The sequence below is a fragment of the Etheostoma spectabile genome, chromosome 12 (assembly GCF_008692095.1).
Source record: "Etheostoma spectabile isolate EspeVRDwgs_2016 chromosome 12, UIUC_Espe_1.0, whole genome shotgun sequence".
NCBI lineage: Eukaryota > Metazoa > Chordata > Actinopteri > Perciformes > Percidae > Etheostoma > Etheostoma spectabile.
This window is the reverse complement of record NC_045744.1, coordinates 10,235,807-10,249,444: the sequence shown is the minus strand read 5'-3', so window position 1 is coordinate 10,249,444 and position 13,638 is coordinate 10,235,807. Positions and strand designations below refer to the sequence as shown.

At 38.8% G+C, this 13,638-nt stretch overlaps 1 protein-coding gene and 1 long non-coding RNA gene across 3 annotated transcripts; both read left to right on the top strand.

Annotated features, from left to right (window-relative positions):
• The first annotated feature begins 94 nt into the window (after positions 1-94).
• Positions 95-10,658, top strand: abcb8 (ATP-binding cassette, sub-family B (MDR/TAP), member 8). Of its 2 annotated transcripts, XR_004334431.1 has the most exons (20): positions 95-311; positions 688-1,014; positions 1,135-1,290; positions 1,978-2,072; positions 2,221-2,326; positions 2,419-2,580; positions 3,597-3,682; positions 3,778-3,875; positions 3,988-4,093; positions 4,210-4,243; positions 4,380-4,516; positions 4,610-4,704; positions 4,791-4,924; positions 5,051-5,198; positions 5,279-5,406; positions 9,534-9,622; positions 9,981-10,048; positions 10,181-10,241; positions 10,322-10,378; positions 10,588-10,658. XR_004334431.1 is itself a non-coding variant. In XM_032532029.1 (16 exons), the coding sequence occupies exons 1-16, from the start codon at positions 297-299 to the stop codon at positions 6,177-6,179; spliced, it is 2,034 nt and encodes a 677-aa protein (XP_032387920.1). In that variant the 5' UTR covers positions 96-296; the 3' UTR covers positions 6,180-6,490. The 2 variants fall into 2 exon arrangements, 1 of the variants encoding a protein (XP_032387920.1); XM_032532029.1 differs by lacking the exons at positions 9,534-9,622; positions 9,981-10,048; positions 10,181-10,241; positions 10,322-10,378; positions 10,588-10,658 and adding an exon at positions 6,096-6,490 and having other exon boundaries at positions 96-311; positions 5,279-5,529.
• On the top strand, positions 7,164-7,599 carry LOC116699457 (uncharacterized). Its single transcript, XR_004334432.1, has 2 exons — positions 7,164-7,202; positions 7,416-7,599. It is a non-coding gene; the product is annotated as an uncharacterized LOC116699457 (long non-coding RNA).
• Positions 10,659-13,638: the final 2,980 nt, after the last annotated feature.

Sequence of the window (13,638 nt, the reverse complement as noted above, 5' to 3'; positions counted from 1 at the left end):
CACAAATAGTTAAAAATCCGTCAGTATGTAACCTGCAGCACACGTTGTCACAAACTAATAATCACAATAAAAATCAATTCAACTGTAGCCGCAGAAATGCACTCTGGGTCACTGTCAACATGGCAGCCTGCACGGTGCCTGAGGATTACTGTAGCTAGAGCTTAACGAGTAGTTTAACCTTATGTTGTTGTTATCACTGAAATGAGCATGTTTCAGTTACTCTGCTGTAGAGCAAGCATCACTGCTCCGGTGCGGTCATTGTCGTTACCCCCGCGATGCAATAAAACAACAGATATATGGAAACTTTCACGGTAGGGTAACTAGTGTAGTGCCGACCTGTAACGTTACTGTTATACATGTTAGTCATCATAAAAAAGCTTGGCCTACTTAGATTTTTAGAGACAACTTGGCATAGCTGGTTTTCTCTATTGTTCAGATGAATAGGTGCAATTGGTTGTACGTGTGTTTGTAATCATAAACAGGCGATAAATCGATCGGCAGAAAATTAAGCAATAATTTCCATGCTTAAGTTGAATTAAAAAAAAGTATACTCCCATGCCCTTCAGATTCAGAAAAAAAACTTTACTGTCTGCCATGACAGAAAATCGCCCATGAATAAAAAAGAATATATCTCCTATGTAATAACTCCAAATGGCAAATAGTATTAATATTCTTTTTCATATCCAGGTGGTACACGTCTCCACGATCTCTATACAGCTCCTCACAGCAGCCTGGAAATGCAGTCGTCGTATTTGGAGCCTCACTCAGAGAGCTGTCCGCCACTCCACAACCCGAACATCCAAACCCCAAGGATTGGCCCTGAAGTTCATCCTGGGACCAGCAGTACTCACTGTCTCTGCACGGCTGTTCTGCCATGCAGCTCACTGTGAGGCAGATGTGAAAAACAACACCCTGGTGGAACTTGTAACCCCAAACCCTGTGCCTGAGTTCAAATGGCATATCCTGTGGGAATTTGTCAAACCTCAGCTGTTTGCTCTCATTGGTGCTGTTGTGGTAAGCTTGAATCACCTGTTAAATGTAATTCTGTGTTTCTAAAATAAAATGTGACATATACTTAACATAGTGACCTGCCATTCATTCTTATCAACTAAATTGATGATTTTTCTTTCATAGCTTGCTTTTGGTGCAGCTATCTTGAATATCCAAATCCCCTTGATTCTTGGGGATCTGGTGAACGTTGTGGCACGTTACCTGAGAGAACAGACTGGGAATTATTTCCTTGAGATAAGAGGTCCTGCACTGAAACTACTTGGACTGTATGGTATCCAAGTAAGTACACAAGAAATAATCTAAGCAGTTGCACAGCTTAATACGCCAGTGATTCCACAATAGTCAAGTACAATCTGTCTTTGATGGTAGCAGCAGTCTTATAATAATGACAAAGTTGCAGTAAACATGTGCGGCATTATTTTCTGCCGTTGCCGTTGAGATAAATTTCTAATAAAAAAATAATTTCCTGGTCAGCTATTTTATCTCCACAAGTAGTCTTAATTGTACATTTTAAACTTTGCAGTTGTAGTATTGGGGATAATAGCTGGACATTTATTGCTCTGTTAATTAACTGAGAATAAATCCAGGCGGTGGATGCAATAAAAGAAACACCTGGACAATATAATGAAATCCTATACAACAGCTCTGAGATGAGTACCACCTTCATAAAGCTTGTTTTATTATTTTTATTGAAACTGTCAGAGAAAGGTTGTTCAACTCTGCGATACCATTACTTTTGAGGCTGTTGTTGGCATGTTGTATTGGATTACATTATAGAGTGTAACTGTGGCTAACCCATTTTTTTTAGTAGTTCTACCCATTTAGTTATGGCTTGCTAATCATATTGTTTGACAAAGTTATATTGCTTATTACCCTAACCTAGCATGTTCTGTTCCTCACTTGAAAATATGAATCAGTTTAGTTACAGGTCAATAAAACAGATCATTAATCACATGCTTTGTGCAGGGCCTGTTGACCACTGGCTACATCATTCTGCTTTCAAGGGTGGGGGAGAGAGTGGCCGCAGACATGAGGAAGACACTTTTTGCATCCTTACTGAGGTACATATTCCACGTTGTTAAAGCAAAGTAATGCATGAATACAGGAAAAGCAGGTTTTCGTCATGTTTATGCTAATGGTCCTCTATTAAGGGTGGCTTACATCTGTAGTCAAGCGTTTTTAACATTGTCTGTGTTCTTTTTGTCTCAGGCAAGATGTGGCTTTCTTTGACGCCAATAAAACTGGACAGCTGGTGAACCGTTTGACTGCTGACATTCAGGAATTTAAGTCATCCTTTAAATTAGTCATCTCTCAGGTATACAATGATATATTTGTATGTTGTGAAATATTAAGTAATATGCTATATAGGTTTCATTCCTAATTGTTGCTGTTTTTGTATATTCGCAGGGTCTGAGGAGTATTACACAGACAGTTGGATGTTTCGTCTCTCTCTACATCATCTCCCCCAAACTCACAGGTTTGACAGTAGTTGTCCTCCCCTGTCTGGTGGGAGCAGGGGCTCTCTTTGGCTCATTCCTCCGCAAACTATCCCGTTTGGCTCAGGATCAGGTGATACCAAATGTAGTATTATTATCATTTTTGCACAGAATCTTTGTTAAGACTGCAGTTTCATTGCCATGTCACAAGGGGCTTTAATGTCAGAATAGCCCAAAAAAGTTTAAAAAGCTTTAGATGTATTTTTCAATTCAATTTTATTTATAGTATCAATTCATAACAAGAGTTATCTCGAGACACTTTACAGATAGAGTAGGTCTAGACCACACTCCAGAATTTACAAGGACCCAACAGTTCTAGTAGTTTCCTCCAGAGCAAGCAACAGTGCGACAGTGGCGAGGAAAAACTTCCTTTTAGGCAGAAACCTCGGACAGACCCAGGCTATTGGTAGGCGGTGTCTGACGTGCCGGTTGGGGTTAGAATGAAGAGTGGAAATAACAAAAATAGAAGAAAAAAAATAGTAGTTTGTAGCAGTTCTTTGTAGTAGTTCATGACATAGCAGGGCACTGTGGGCATTACAAGGCACAGCGGGACGTAGCAGGACACAGCCGAGCGTAATTGAACATGATCTACTTCACAAAAGTGGGAGACATACTGTTGCGCCTCCGCTATTCTTAGTATTACTAATATGAATTAATATAGATCTGATCTGAATTCTGCCGACAGATGTGAAGATGCCATGTTTCTTCAAAACTTCTTCCTGACTCCTACTTTGATTCTCATTATTATAGTACTTTGTGGGCTGACATACAAAAAGAAAGATGTCGTTGAAACCAATAAGCCAGTAATCTAATTTTTTTTTATAAAAGAATGTTATATACATTTTTAGTTGCTGCACCACGCGTCAACCTCCACTGCTAAAAAATGAAGCCAATGCGGAAGTGTCAAAAATTGTTCAATTGTAATCAAAGTTAGTTGATTGGCCACTTGTTAAAACGCCTAACTATACAGCGGAAATAAACATGTTTACAGCCTGGTACAAAAAACGGTTTTGGTCTCTATTGCTAAGTTCCCCCTTCGTGACAACTGTGTGTGATTGTGTCTCATCTTAACTTTGTGTTTGATTTAAGGTGGCAAAAGCAACAGGCGTGGCAGACGAGGCACTTGGCAATGTGCGGACTGTAAAAGCTTTTGCGATGGAGGAGCGGGAGCTCCAGTAAGTGAAATAATAATTTTTACATACTCATAGCTCTTGTAGAGACAGAGTATACTGTATGTCAGAGATGATGTGTTTATGTCCTTTTTCCCCAGGTTATACGCATATGAAGTTGACAAATCCTGTGAAATGAATGAAAATCTTGGTGTTGGAATTGCAGTTTTCCAAGGAATGTCAAACATTGTCCTGAACTGTGAGTGTAATTTAACTATGTTAAATGATAAACACAATATTGAGCAGATTGGTGCTGTTTCCCACAATATCCATTATAGCCATGTTTTTGTGATTGTGTGCTGTTAATACAGGCATTGTCCTAGGAACTATTTTTGCTGGAGGAACTTTAATGTCGAGCAATGAAATGTCCCCTGGAGACCTCATGTCTTTCCTGGTTGCTTCTCAGACTGTTCAGAGGTAAAAGACACAACTTGCTGTACATTGATTGCTCTTTATTACCATTTATAATAAAATATATCCGTTTAAATGTAGCTGATGTTAGGGTATAACGCCTTTATTCTCTTAATGCTCAGGTCATTGGCCAGTATTTCTATCCTTTTTGGACAGGTGAGAAAAAAGATGTATATTTATAATAGACCATGCGTTATCTGAAAATGAAGCATTATGTTATGTTTGCAGATGTAAACCTCTGTAATATTATTGAGTGAGAAATCAAACTGTTAATATCTAACATTTGCAACAGATGGTTAGAGGATTAAGCTCTGGGGCCCGGGTCTTTGAATACCTAGCTTTGGTGCCTACCATTCCTCTGTCTGGAGGAGGACGCATCCCATCCAATTCTCTGACAGGAAGAGTGGATTTTATGGACATTTCATTCAGGTTGGAGCCTCATTCTAATTCAAGACAATTCTAGACATCAGCTGAACATAAATATCAGAGGATCTATCTATTTTCTTTTTTGTATATTTATAGCTATCCAACAAGACCTGGCCATCAGATCTTGACTAAGTTCAACTTAACGCTGCCACCTAGTAAAACTGTTGCCATTGTCGGAGAATCTGGAGGAGGTAATTTCCTAGTTAACGATTGCAAATGTGCGACGTGTGTACAATGCAATGGTGATCTTATAAATGATGAATTCAATACATTTTAGGAAAGTCCACTGTGGCATCCTTACTGGAGCGCTTCTACGACCCGACCAGCGGCGTAGTAATGCTAGACGGACTCGACATTCGAAAACTCGATCTGTCCTGGCTCAGGGGACAAGTCATTGGATTCATCAATCAGGTAAAGATTGTAATCATTAATGCATCCCATTTTCTTTTAATAATAATTCAGTTAAATTAAACTATTGATTATGCACATTCATAGCAATCCAGTTTCCGCTGTAACCTCCACCCTGTAACATTGCAGGAGCCTGTTTTGTTCGGATCATCTATCATGGACAACATCCGCTTTGGGAAGCCTGAGGCCACAGATGCTGAGGTCATCAAAGCAGCCAAGCAAGCCAACGCTCACCTCTTCATTACAGGTTTCCCAGACGGCTATAACACTGTGGTTGGTATGTGCTCTCGTTTAGGCATTAACAAATATCAACATTTGTGTGTGATTTAAATACTAAGCTCTAATTTCTAAACCCAGGTGAGCGAGGTGCGACGTTATCAGGTGGCCAGAAACAGCGCATCGCCATTGCCCGTGCCTTGATCAAGAACCCCTGCATCCTGGTGCTGGATGAAGCCACCAGCGCCCTGGATGCAGAATCGGAGCGGGTGGTACAGGAGGCTCTGGACAGGGCCACAAGTGGTCGCACTGTGCTAATCATCGCCCACCGGTTGAGTACCGTTCAAGGAGCTGACCTCATCTGTGTCATGAGCAATGGCCGCATTGTAGAGGTGAGGCAGCAGAGTATTCAGAAAAATGGAGGTGCTCTTTGCTCCTGTTAAAAGTCTTGGCTAATTTATTGGACTTTCTTGTGAGTTCTAAGAAGCACTGAAGAGAATTCACTCAATGTGGGGTGGCAGTAGCTCAGTCCGTAGGGGAGTTGGGTTGGGAACCAGAGGGTTGCGGGTTCAAGTCCACATACGGACCAACGTATGGTGATAGACTGGTAGCTGGAGAGGTGGCAGTTCACCTCCTGGGCACTGCCAAGGTAGTTAGAGTGTCAAGGCACCGAACACCCAACTGCTCGGGTGCCTTTCCATGGGCAGCCCCCTCACTCTGACATCTCTCCATTAGTGGATGTATCGGCACTGAGCATGTGTGTGTAATTCAGGCCTGTGTGTAATGTGTGTAATAACAACAGAGTGTAAATTGTATTTTCCCCTTGTGGGACTAATAGAGGATACATTATTATTATTTCAATTCAATGTTCAGTAATTTATACGTACATATTTGTGCTGGGTGTGTAATCTACATTTTAATTAAATCTGGCAGCTAACAGCGTCCTCTTGTCTTTTAGGCTGGGACTCACATGGAACTGCTGAGCAAAGGAGGACTTTACTCTGATCTGATCCGCAGGCAAAGAGCTGAGGGGCAGAAATGAACACACCAAAACCTTCACTGAGGATTTTTTTTTTTTAAGAAATTCATAGAAAAGGCTTGCCTGAACTGATAAATGATGTGAAACATGTATTGTAAATCTACCAGCTCTCTATCTAGCTTTACAACAAACTCAAATTTATGTAGGTGTATTTGTTTAAGCGGACCAACTGGATCAGACTGTGATGATTAAATACACTATTGTACAGTATTTAATTTAAATGGGATTATATCATAACACTGTTTTCTCTTATCCTGTATAGAATGATCAATTATATTGTGGTAGGAAAAAAATTAAACTTCAATTTAATGAGAGCACACTGTATTTTGACTTTTTTAGGGATTCTGATACACAAAATGTCCATGTTTTTTTCACAAATGCAGGATTGAAGAAACTACAGACAACCTAGACAATGAGCATTGCTTTGTGGACAGTGTCATTTCTTAAAGAGTGTAATATGTTGTGTCAATCTAAGAAAAACAGTCATTAACAGACAAATTAGGCTGTAATTAATAATTCAAGGTAAACAAACATCTGTCTGACAGCTTCTTTGTAGAATCAATTTCAAGTTTCACATTAGATTGCAAATAATTGATTTAAGTACAGGAAACACATTTAAGAGGATACTTTTTTCAGATATCACATAGGGCTCAATAAGTAAGATACATCCCTCACAGCTATTAGCTTTGACTACAACATGGGGGTCAATTTGAGAGGGGGTTGTGACGTAACCGATTCCGTGGTCTTCCCTGAACCATGGTCTCCGGCAGGGACCAGTGGTTACTGCCACTAGCGGCGCTAGAGACACTGGTCCCCATTTCCTGTCGTTTTGGCAGCACTGTTAGCTGGATGTTTAACTGGCTATGGATAAATGTCAGCGATCATAATCTTTTGTCTATAAAATACATTATATCATATATGTTCTGATTATTGTTATTATTATTAATTATGAAGATCCGTATAAAATATTACTTACGGATCTCACTGAAACGTTGAAACATTGACACTGATGTCCTGGTGCCAGAGGTATGTTCTAATTTTAGTTGAAAAAAGACAAAAAAGGAATCCATTAATGTCACAGTTCTACCCTTCTAACATAATTTAGCTTACTGTTACTTGATCACCCATACATATAATTACAGCTGTTACTTTAACATTAATAAAGCTGGTAATGTGTCCTCTTCCTCGTTTATTTTTTTTCCTATGTTGTCCTGCACTAAAATGGTTTCTTTTATGCAGGCCACAATTGGCATCCTAGTGAGATTTGAGGGTTTTTCCAGATTGGATGCAGAGAAAATCCTTGCAACAATCCTCGAGTGATCAGGCTCTGGATCAATCAAGATGCTGACTGTTTCTTTTGTTACTGTACTGTAGGCTACTTAAGTTGAAATTTTAATTTAAACTTTTTCATTTTTGTATTTCATTTGATGTTGCTTTGTCACTCGACTCTACATTTTTCCTCCACTACATTTATTTTACATTAGTTTCTAGATCAAGATTTAATACAAAGGGTAATTGGTAACATTGGTAAAGTTTAAACCAGTCAGGAAGACACGGACCTGTATAGTTGATATACTACTCATCCAACTACGACTAATAATGATAATTTAATCATTGTTTTTAAGATTTCTATTAATAGTAATGATCAATAATTAAAAAAAAGATAATGATTTTATTTATTTGTCTTTACAGTTATTCAGCACAATGTTGCCAACACATTGAGAAAGGGGAGAAGGTGTGGATAACCGTAGTTCACACGCGTTGAGCCAAAGAAACCGGAAGGCACATCAAGACAGACCAGTTCTTAGCCTGTGTAGTGACGGCAAATCGCTGTTTCCGTCAGTTTTTGCGTTCGTTTTAAACTGTTGAAACTGTCTCAAAAGTTGAAAAATTTTCAACTTTTGGGTTTTCGAATGATTATGACTTCTGGCCGCAAGCAAAGCGGTAACGCCAGCCGCCAACGAATATTATGTCCCACACTGGCTAAAGTCCTGCAAGGAACATACAATCATAATGTATTCGTGCTAAACAAAACATTATATTGCAGTGAAAAAAGACATTTTTCCCAAACTTTTTGATTTGATTAGACTATTCTTACAAAAAATAGTGCGAGGATTGGAACAATTTGTTGGACATAGGATCAATTAATCGATCCACCCCTGAGGCACATATCCGTTTCACACGAAAGTCCCGGGCACGGGCACGTAGATCAGCTTTCGCTGGCTGCTATCGCTCTGCCCTTTGGCAGTGTCGCTATGTCAGCGGCTCTAACAGCGAACTACAAAGCTTAACAGATAAGTCACGTTGACCAATTAACAACTCTTCATTAAAGTATTAAGTTCTATCAGGATTGGCCGTGCTGCGTGCCTTTCGTCAACAGAAACCCGCGTAAGCGGCAAAGGCAAAGCTTCCGTACTTTGCACGTCTTGGCGGGCGCAGGCTTTTGAGCCATCGGTGCGGTGGTCGTACGGTAAGATGGCATGTTTCAAAAGGAGATAAGACCACAAGCCATGTCTTTAGCCCCTTGTGTAGTGAACAGACGCTATTTACCTTCAGTATTTTGCTCTTTTAACAAGTCGCTAATGTCTTCAAAATATTTGTACAGCATGATTGATTGGTGTTCGATGATTTTATGCTCGTCCAACAAAAGTCGGTGCAGACGACAGAAGTAGTCACACACGGTACGTACGTCAAGGTATCTCATACATAGATGGATTCGTGGGCAACATAAACAAAATTTCAAATAGGAAGAGAAGGCTTTTTCCCCAAACTTGGATTGATAATCTAAAAGATGATGTCGTGCTATTTTGGATTACAATTAAAATGTGAGAATTAGATTATTTTTGTTCATTTTTTCATCTGTCACCAGGCGACATGCATCGTTGTTGCACCGCCAACCACAAAGAAGAAGCTCACTAGACAATGCATAGCTTAGCAACGTAATCGTAACATCTAACCCCTTTGGCCGTTGTTTGCTAGTTAATCAGCTCACTGCCAACACGAACGAAAGGGGGGGGGGGCTTTTATAAGTTAATATTAGCTAGGCTGGTTTGCTAACATAGCATTAATGTAGTTGCAATGCTAGCTAACGTTAGCTAGATTGTAAACGTTGTGCCCGTGTTAACTAGCTAATTCCCTTGTTAACCACAAACAAAGCTGTGTATAACGTGACAGGTTTTACTTGCACTAATGTGTCAGTGACAACAAGATCTGTCTGAATATTTCTGCCTGCCAGCATTTACGTTATGAACGGTTGCTACCTGTCGTTAGCGTCAGGACCTCTTGACGTTGCTATGTCATTCAACAATACGATAACTGATTAGTTAACCCAACATTATAACGTCATATGCTCCGTAGGTACGTATGGGACAGTTTTCAAGGCTAAAAACAGAGAAACCCACGAAATTGTGGCTTTGAAAAGGGTCAGGCTGGACGACGATGACGAGGTAACGTTAACGTTATGTTTTCAGAATAACAATATTAACTGCATTAACGTATGCACACCCTGTACAAAACCGTACTGCCTTCTTTTCCTTTCTAAAACAGCTAGCTTATATGGTACATATGTTAGTGTCTTAAACAGATTTTTTATTGCAATATTTTATTCTATATTTTTGTTCTTGGCTGTTGCAGTACTTTGCTCTATTGTTTCTGTTGTTATTCCCTTTGTTTATTGTATGCACCAAACAGCCAGGGCAAATTTCATGCAAGTGAAAACTTATTTGGCAATACATCCATTCTGATTATTTGCTAGCACGTTGTTAACAGGCTAGTGCCGATCACACTGGGTGTCCTTTCTTTCAGGGGGTGCCAAGTTCTGCTCTGAGAGAAATATGTCTTCTGAAGGAACTAAAGCATAAAAACATTGTCAGGTCAGTTTGCTGAATTTACCTTGTTGATGTGGGAGTGACAGGTAGTGTTTCTCTGTTTGTCAGATGAGTTAAAATGCTTATCAGTTTGCATTCATGTCAACCATTAAGTCAAAGCTATTCTGTCTTTTCCAGACTACATGATGTTTTGCACAGTGACAAGAAGTTAACCTTGGTTTTTGAATATTGTGATCAGGTGAGATAGTCGTCCCAAACATACAATATGTTTTAATGTGTACCTTTTTAGTGCTAATGTGTGTCTGTTATCAACTGCAGGATTTGAAGAAGTATTTTGACAGCTGCAATGGGGATCTAGATCCTGAAACTGTGAAGGTGAGGGATAAACATCCTGGATTGTCCACTAAGAGGGTTTAACCAAGGACAGCATTTCTGCTTAAATGCATGCTATATAGGCAATTTGGTTTGTAACTAGCCTCATCTTTGGCATCTGCTTGTTATCAGTATGTCTGTTGTATCACATGCAACTTGGAATTAACTGCTTAAAGATTGTTTTGTCTCTAAACGTTCTTTCTTTGATGCAGTCATTCATGTACCAGCTGTTGAAAGGCCTTGCTTTCTGTCACAGTCGAAATGTTCTTCATAGAGATCTGAAGCCGCAGAATCTCCTCATAAACAGAGTAAGTGTTTTGGTGCATTTGAACTTTGTCAGGCTGCACAAATTATGCACACTTGAAATTAGTAACAGCATGTGTAAAATGTTCAGCTAAATCTGATGCGCTGTAGTTTTGTAGTAGTTTGTGGTAATATCATCTGGTAATATTTGGTCACTCTGTCTATAGAATGGGGAGTTGAAGCTGGCGGATTTTGGGTTGGCTCGAGCCTTTGGCATACCTGTGAGGTGTTACTCAGCAGAGGTAGGTTGTACTTCATTAACACATTAAGTGCTAATAACTAACTTCTTGCATCTTAATATGTGTAACCTGCATGAAATCACATTGATTTTTGGATCATTTAGTATCTGAAGAGAAACCAAGTCAGAGACTGAATTTTAAACATTTTTCCGAGGGATTTTGAATTGGGTGCTAACAATATGAAGAGAGTTATCGTCACCTTTTATATAAAAACCACACAATCGCTGACACAAGATCTTAATTGCTTCTCCATATAAATATAATCTCAATTCCTGTTTGCCAATGATTTTACAATAAGAGTTATCCGGTAACGGATCACAGGGGCAGTAAGAGTTGTAGTACTATAACCAGAAATCGGTAGACAGTCTCAGCTTTTTAGTGTGGTATTTTGAATTAGCATTGGGTACCAAACTTTATTCTTTTTTTGGGTACCGACGGAATTACGTTGATACTACAGAGGACCGATTAAGGAATTCAAAGTGCTTTATAATAGACGTTAAAGACCAATTAAACGGTCATGAAGCTAAAACAGGCTGAGATAGAATAATATACAAATACAAGAATAAAAGTTACAGTGCAGTGTAACAAATTAATAATTATTTGATTTAATAGGTGTTTTATTTTTAAGTAAATAGGATTGGAATTGTTTATGGAATTTGTTATCTGAATTATAATGATATAAATAGTACATTGAAAGGCTTTCAAGCTTTGTAGGGATGGACAACGTGATCTAAAAATCAATATCTCAGTTGAAGGAGTAACAAAATATGGCTCATCTAACGAGCACACTGCAACAACAATGGCAGATATGTGGCCTCTTCTACAGTGTTCCTTTTTTAAAATGCTGTCATTTGTGTGAAAAGTCAAATTTCAAATTCCCTCCAGTTAAGCCATTATTTGATGATGGGAGAAAGTCAAACATACAGCAGCATGTGGTTTAACTGGTGTTTTGATGTTTTTGTTGATACTGGGGATATTAAAGACATGACAGGCAAGATTCAGATTTGGTCAAGATGGTCGGCTGACCTAAGACCCTTGACCCAGGGTGACTACTACGGACCTGAAAATGTAATAAACAGAAAACTTAGAGGGGCACAGAGTTTGAAGCATAGCGAATTTGAAGTAAGTTCATTTTAAAAGGTCATTTAATTTCAGAGGATGTATTACCCTGAGACTCAGACTGATTCAGCAAGAAGAAATGGATGATCCGACAAATATCTCACACCACATGAATATTGTTTATGCAGTACTTGTAGCATAAAGTAAATTCAGTAACTGAAGTTCCTATGATTACAGTATGGGGATTTATACAAAATGCTTATACTACCTATCACTAATATCTTTCACTGTTATTGCCCGCCAAGTCAAATGGTTCAGACAAGTTCAGTGTTCACATGGAAGTATGTAGAGTTCCCCGCACTTATTTTGAAATTCTACTCCATAAAGTTATTCACCTAGGTGAATGAAAAACCTCACAACCCAACAGGTGGGTGGCGGCTTTGAAACCCCAAAAGACAATAAATTTAAAAAATGAACATTGCGAACGGTTGTGACTCAATATTGGATGTCTTTAAATTACCTATATGTTTCCAGTTTCTACAAATTAAGTTTTCCCTGTAAACATGACTCATGAAAAGTTGTTCTGTAGCAGGTGGTCACATCATTAGCATTCATTCTCAACTTAACTTTTAAACTTTTCAAGCTGAAATAAAACGCCAATTTGCTGTCATTGCACATCACCAAACAAATGTTCATATAACCTTGAAAAAAAAACTAAGACACTCAACACCTGACAAAGCAGCAGTCTGTTAAAGTTGTCAAGAAGGTGTACAAACCAGATGACTGATGTAAGTTCACCGTTTAGTATTTCTAACTGTGTGGCTGAATCCATCTTTGTGAAATCAGTGTCAGTACAAAATAACACCCACTCCAGAGAATGGCCATCACACTGAATGCCTGAACGATTGTGCTAACACCAGTTTGGCTGTGTCAGTTGATGTTATTGGATCTAATTCGTACACTTTACTTTGTGATTTGACGTAGGTGGTGACTTTGTGGTACCGGCCTCCAGATGTGCTATTTGGTGCAAAACTTTATTCTACTTCAATTGACATGTGGTCTGCAGGATGCATATTTGCAGGTTTGTTTGTGACTTTTGACAAAAATGAGGATAGAAATTGCTATATTTTTGTCTCTTGAACCTTGTTCTGGTATCTTGTGTGCCTAGAATCCTGTTGATACTAATACGACTAAAATCATAATTCATTTAAGTATATGGCACTTTTGTTAAATATTGCTTTCAGGGTTCAGTAACTTGCAAGTCATCTGTATGAATGCCTAAATTGCCAAGCATTCGTTTATTTACAGGTGTTTCAGCTTACTAGGGAACAGCAGAGAACAAAAATTAAAAGATTGTGTAAATTTGGAGCTAAATGTAATTATTTATTAACCATGTACAATTTGTATAGTGGGGAAAACCAGGAACACCATGGAAATAAGTTATTTTAACTTTTAGGGTTTTTATCCAGCTATGCTTCAATGCTATGAATGAAAAAGTGTGTTACGTAGGTTGTTTTATGACATAAAACTTAAGCATGTTTAAAATATTAATTGTGTGTCATTTTGATTCCATGTCCCATTCAGAGCTGGCTAATGCTGGAAGGCCTTTATTCCCCGGGAACGATGTGGACGACCAGTTGAAAAGAATCTTCAGATATCTTT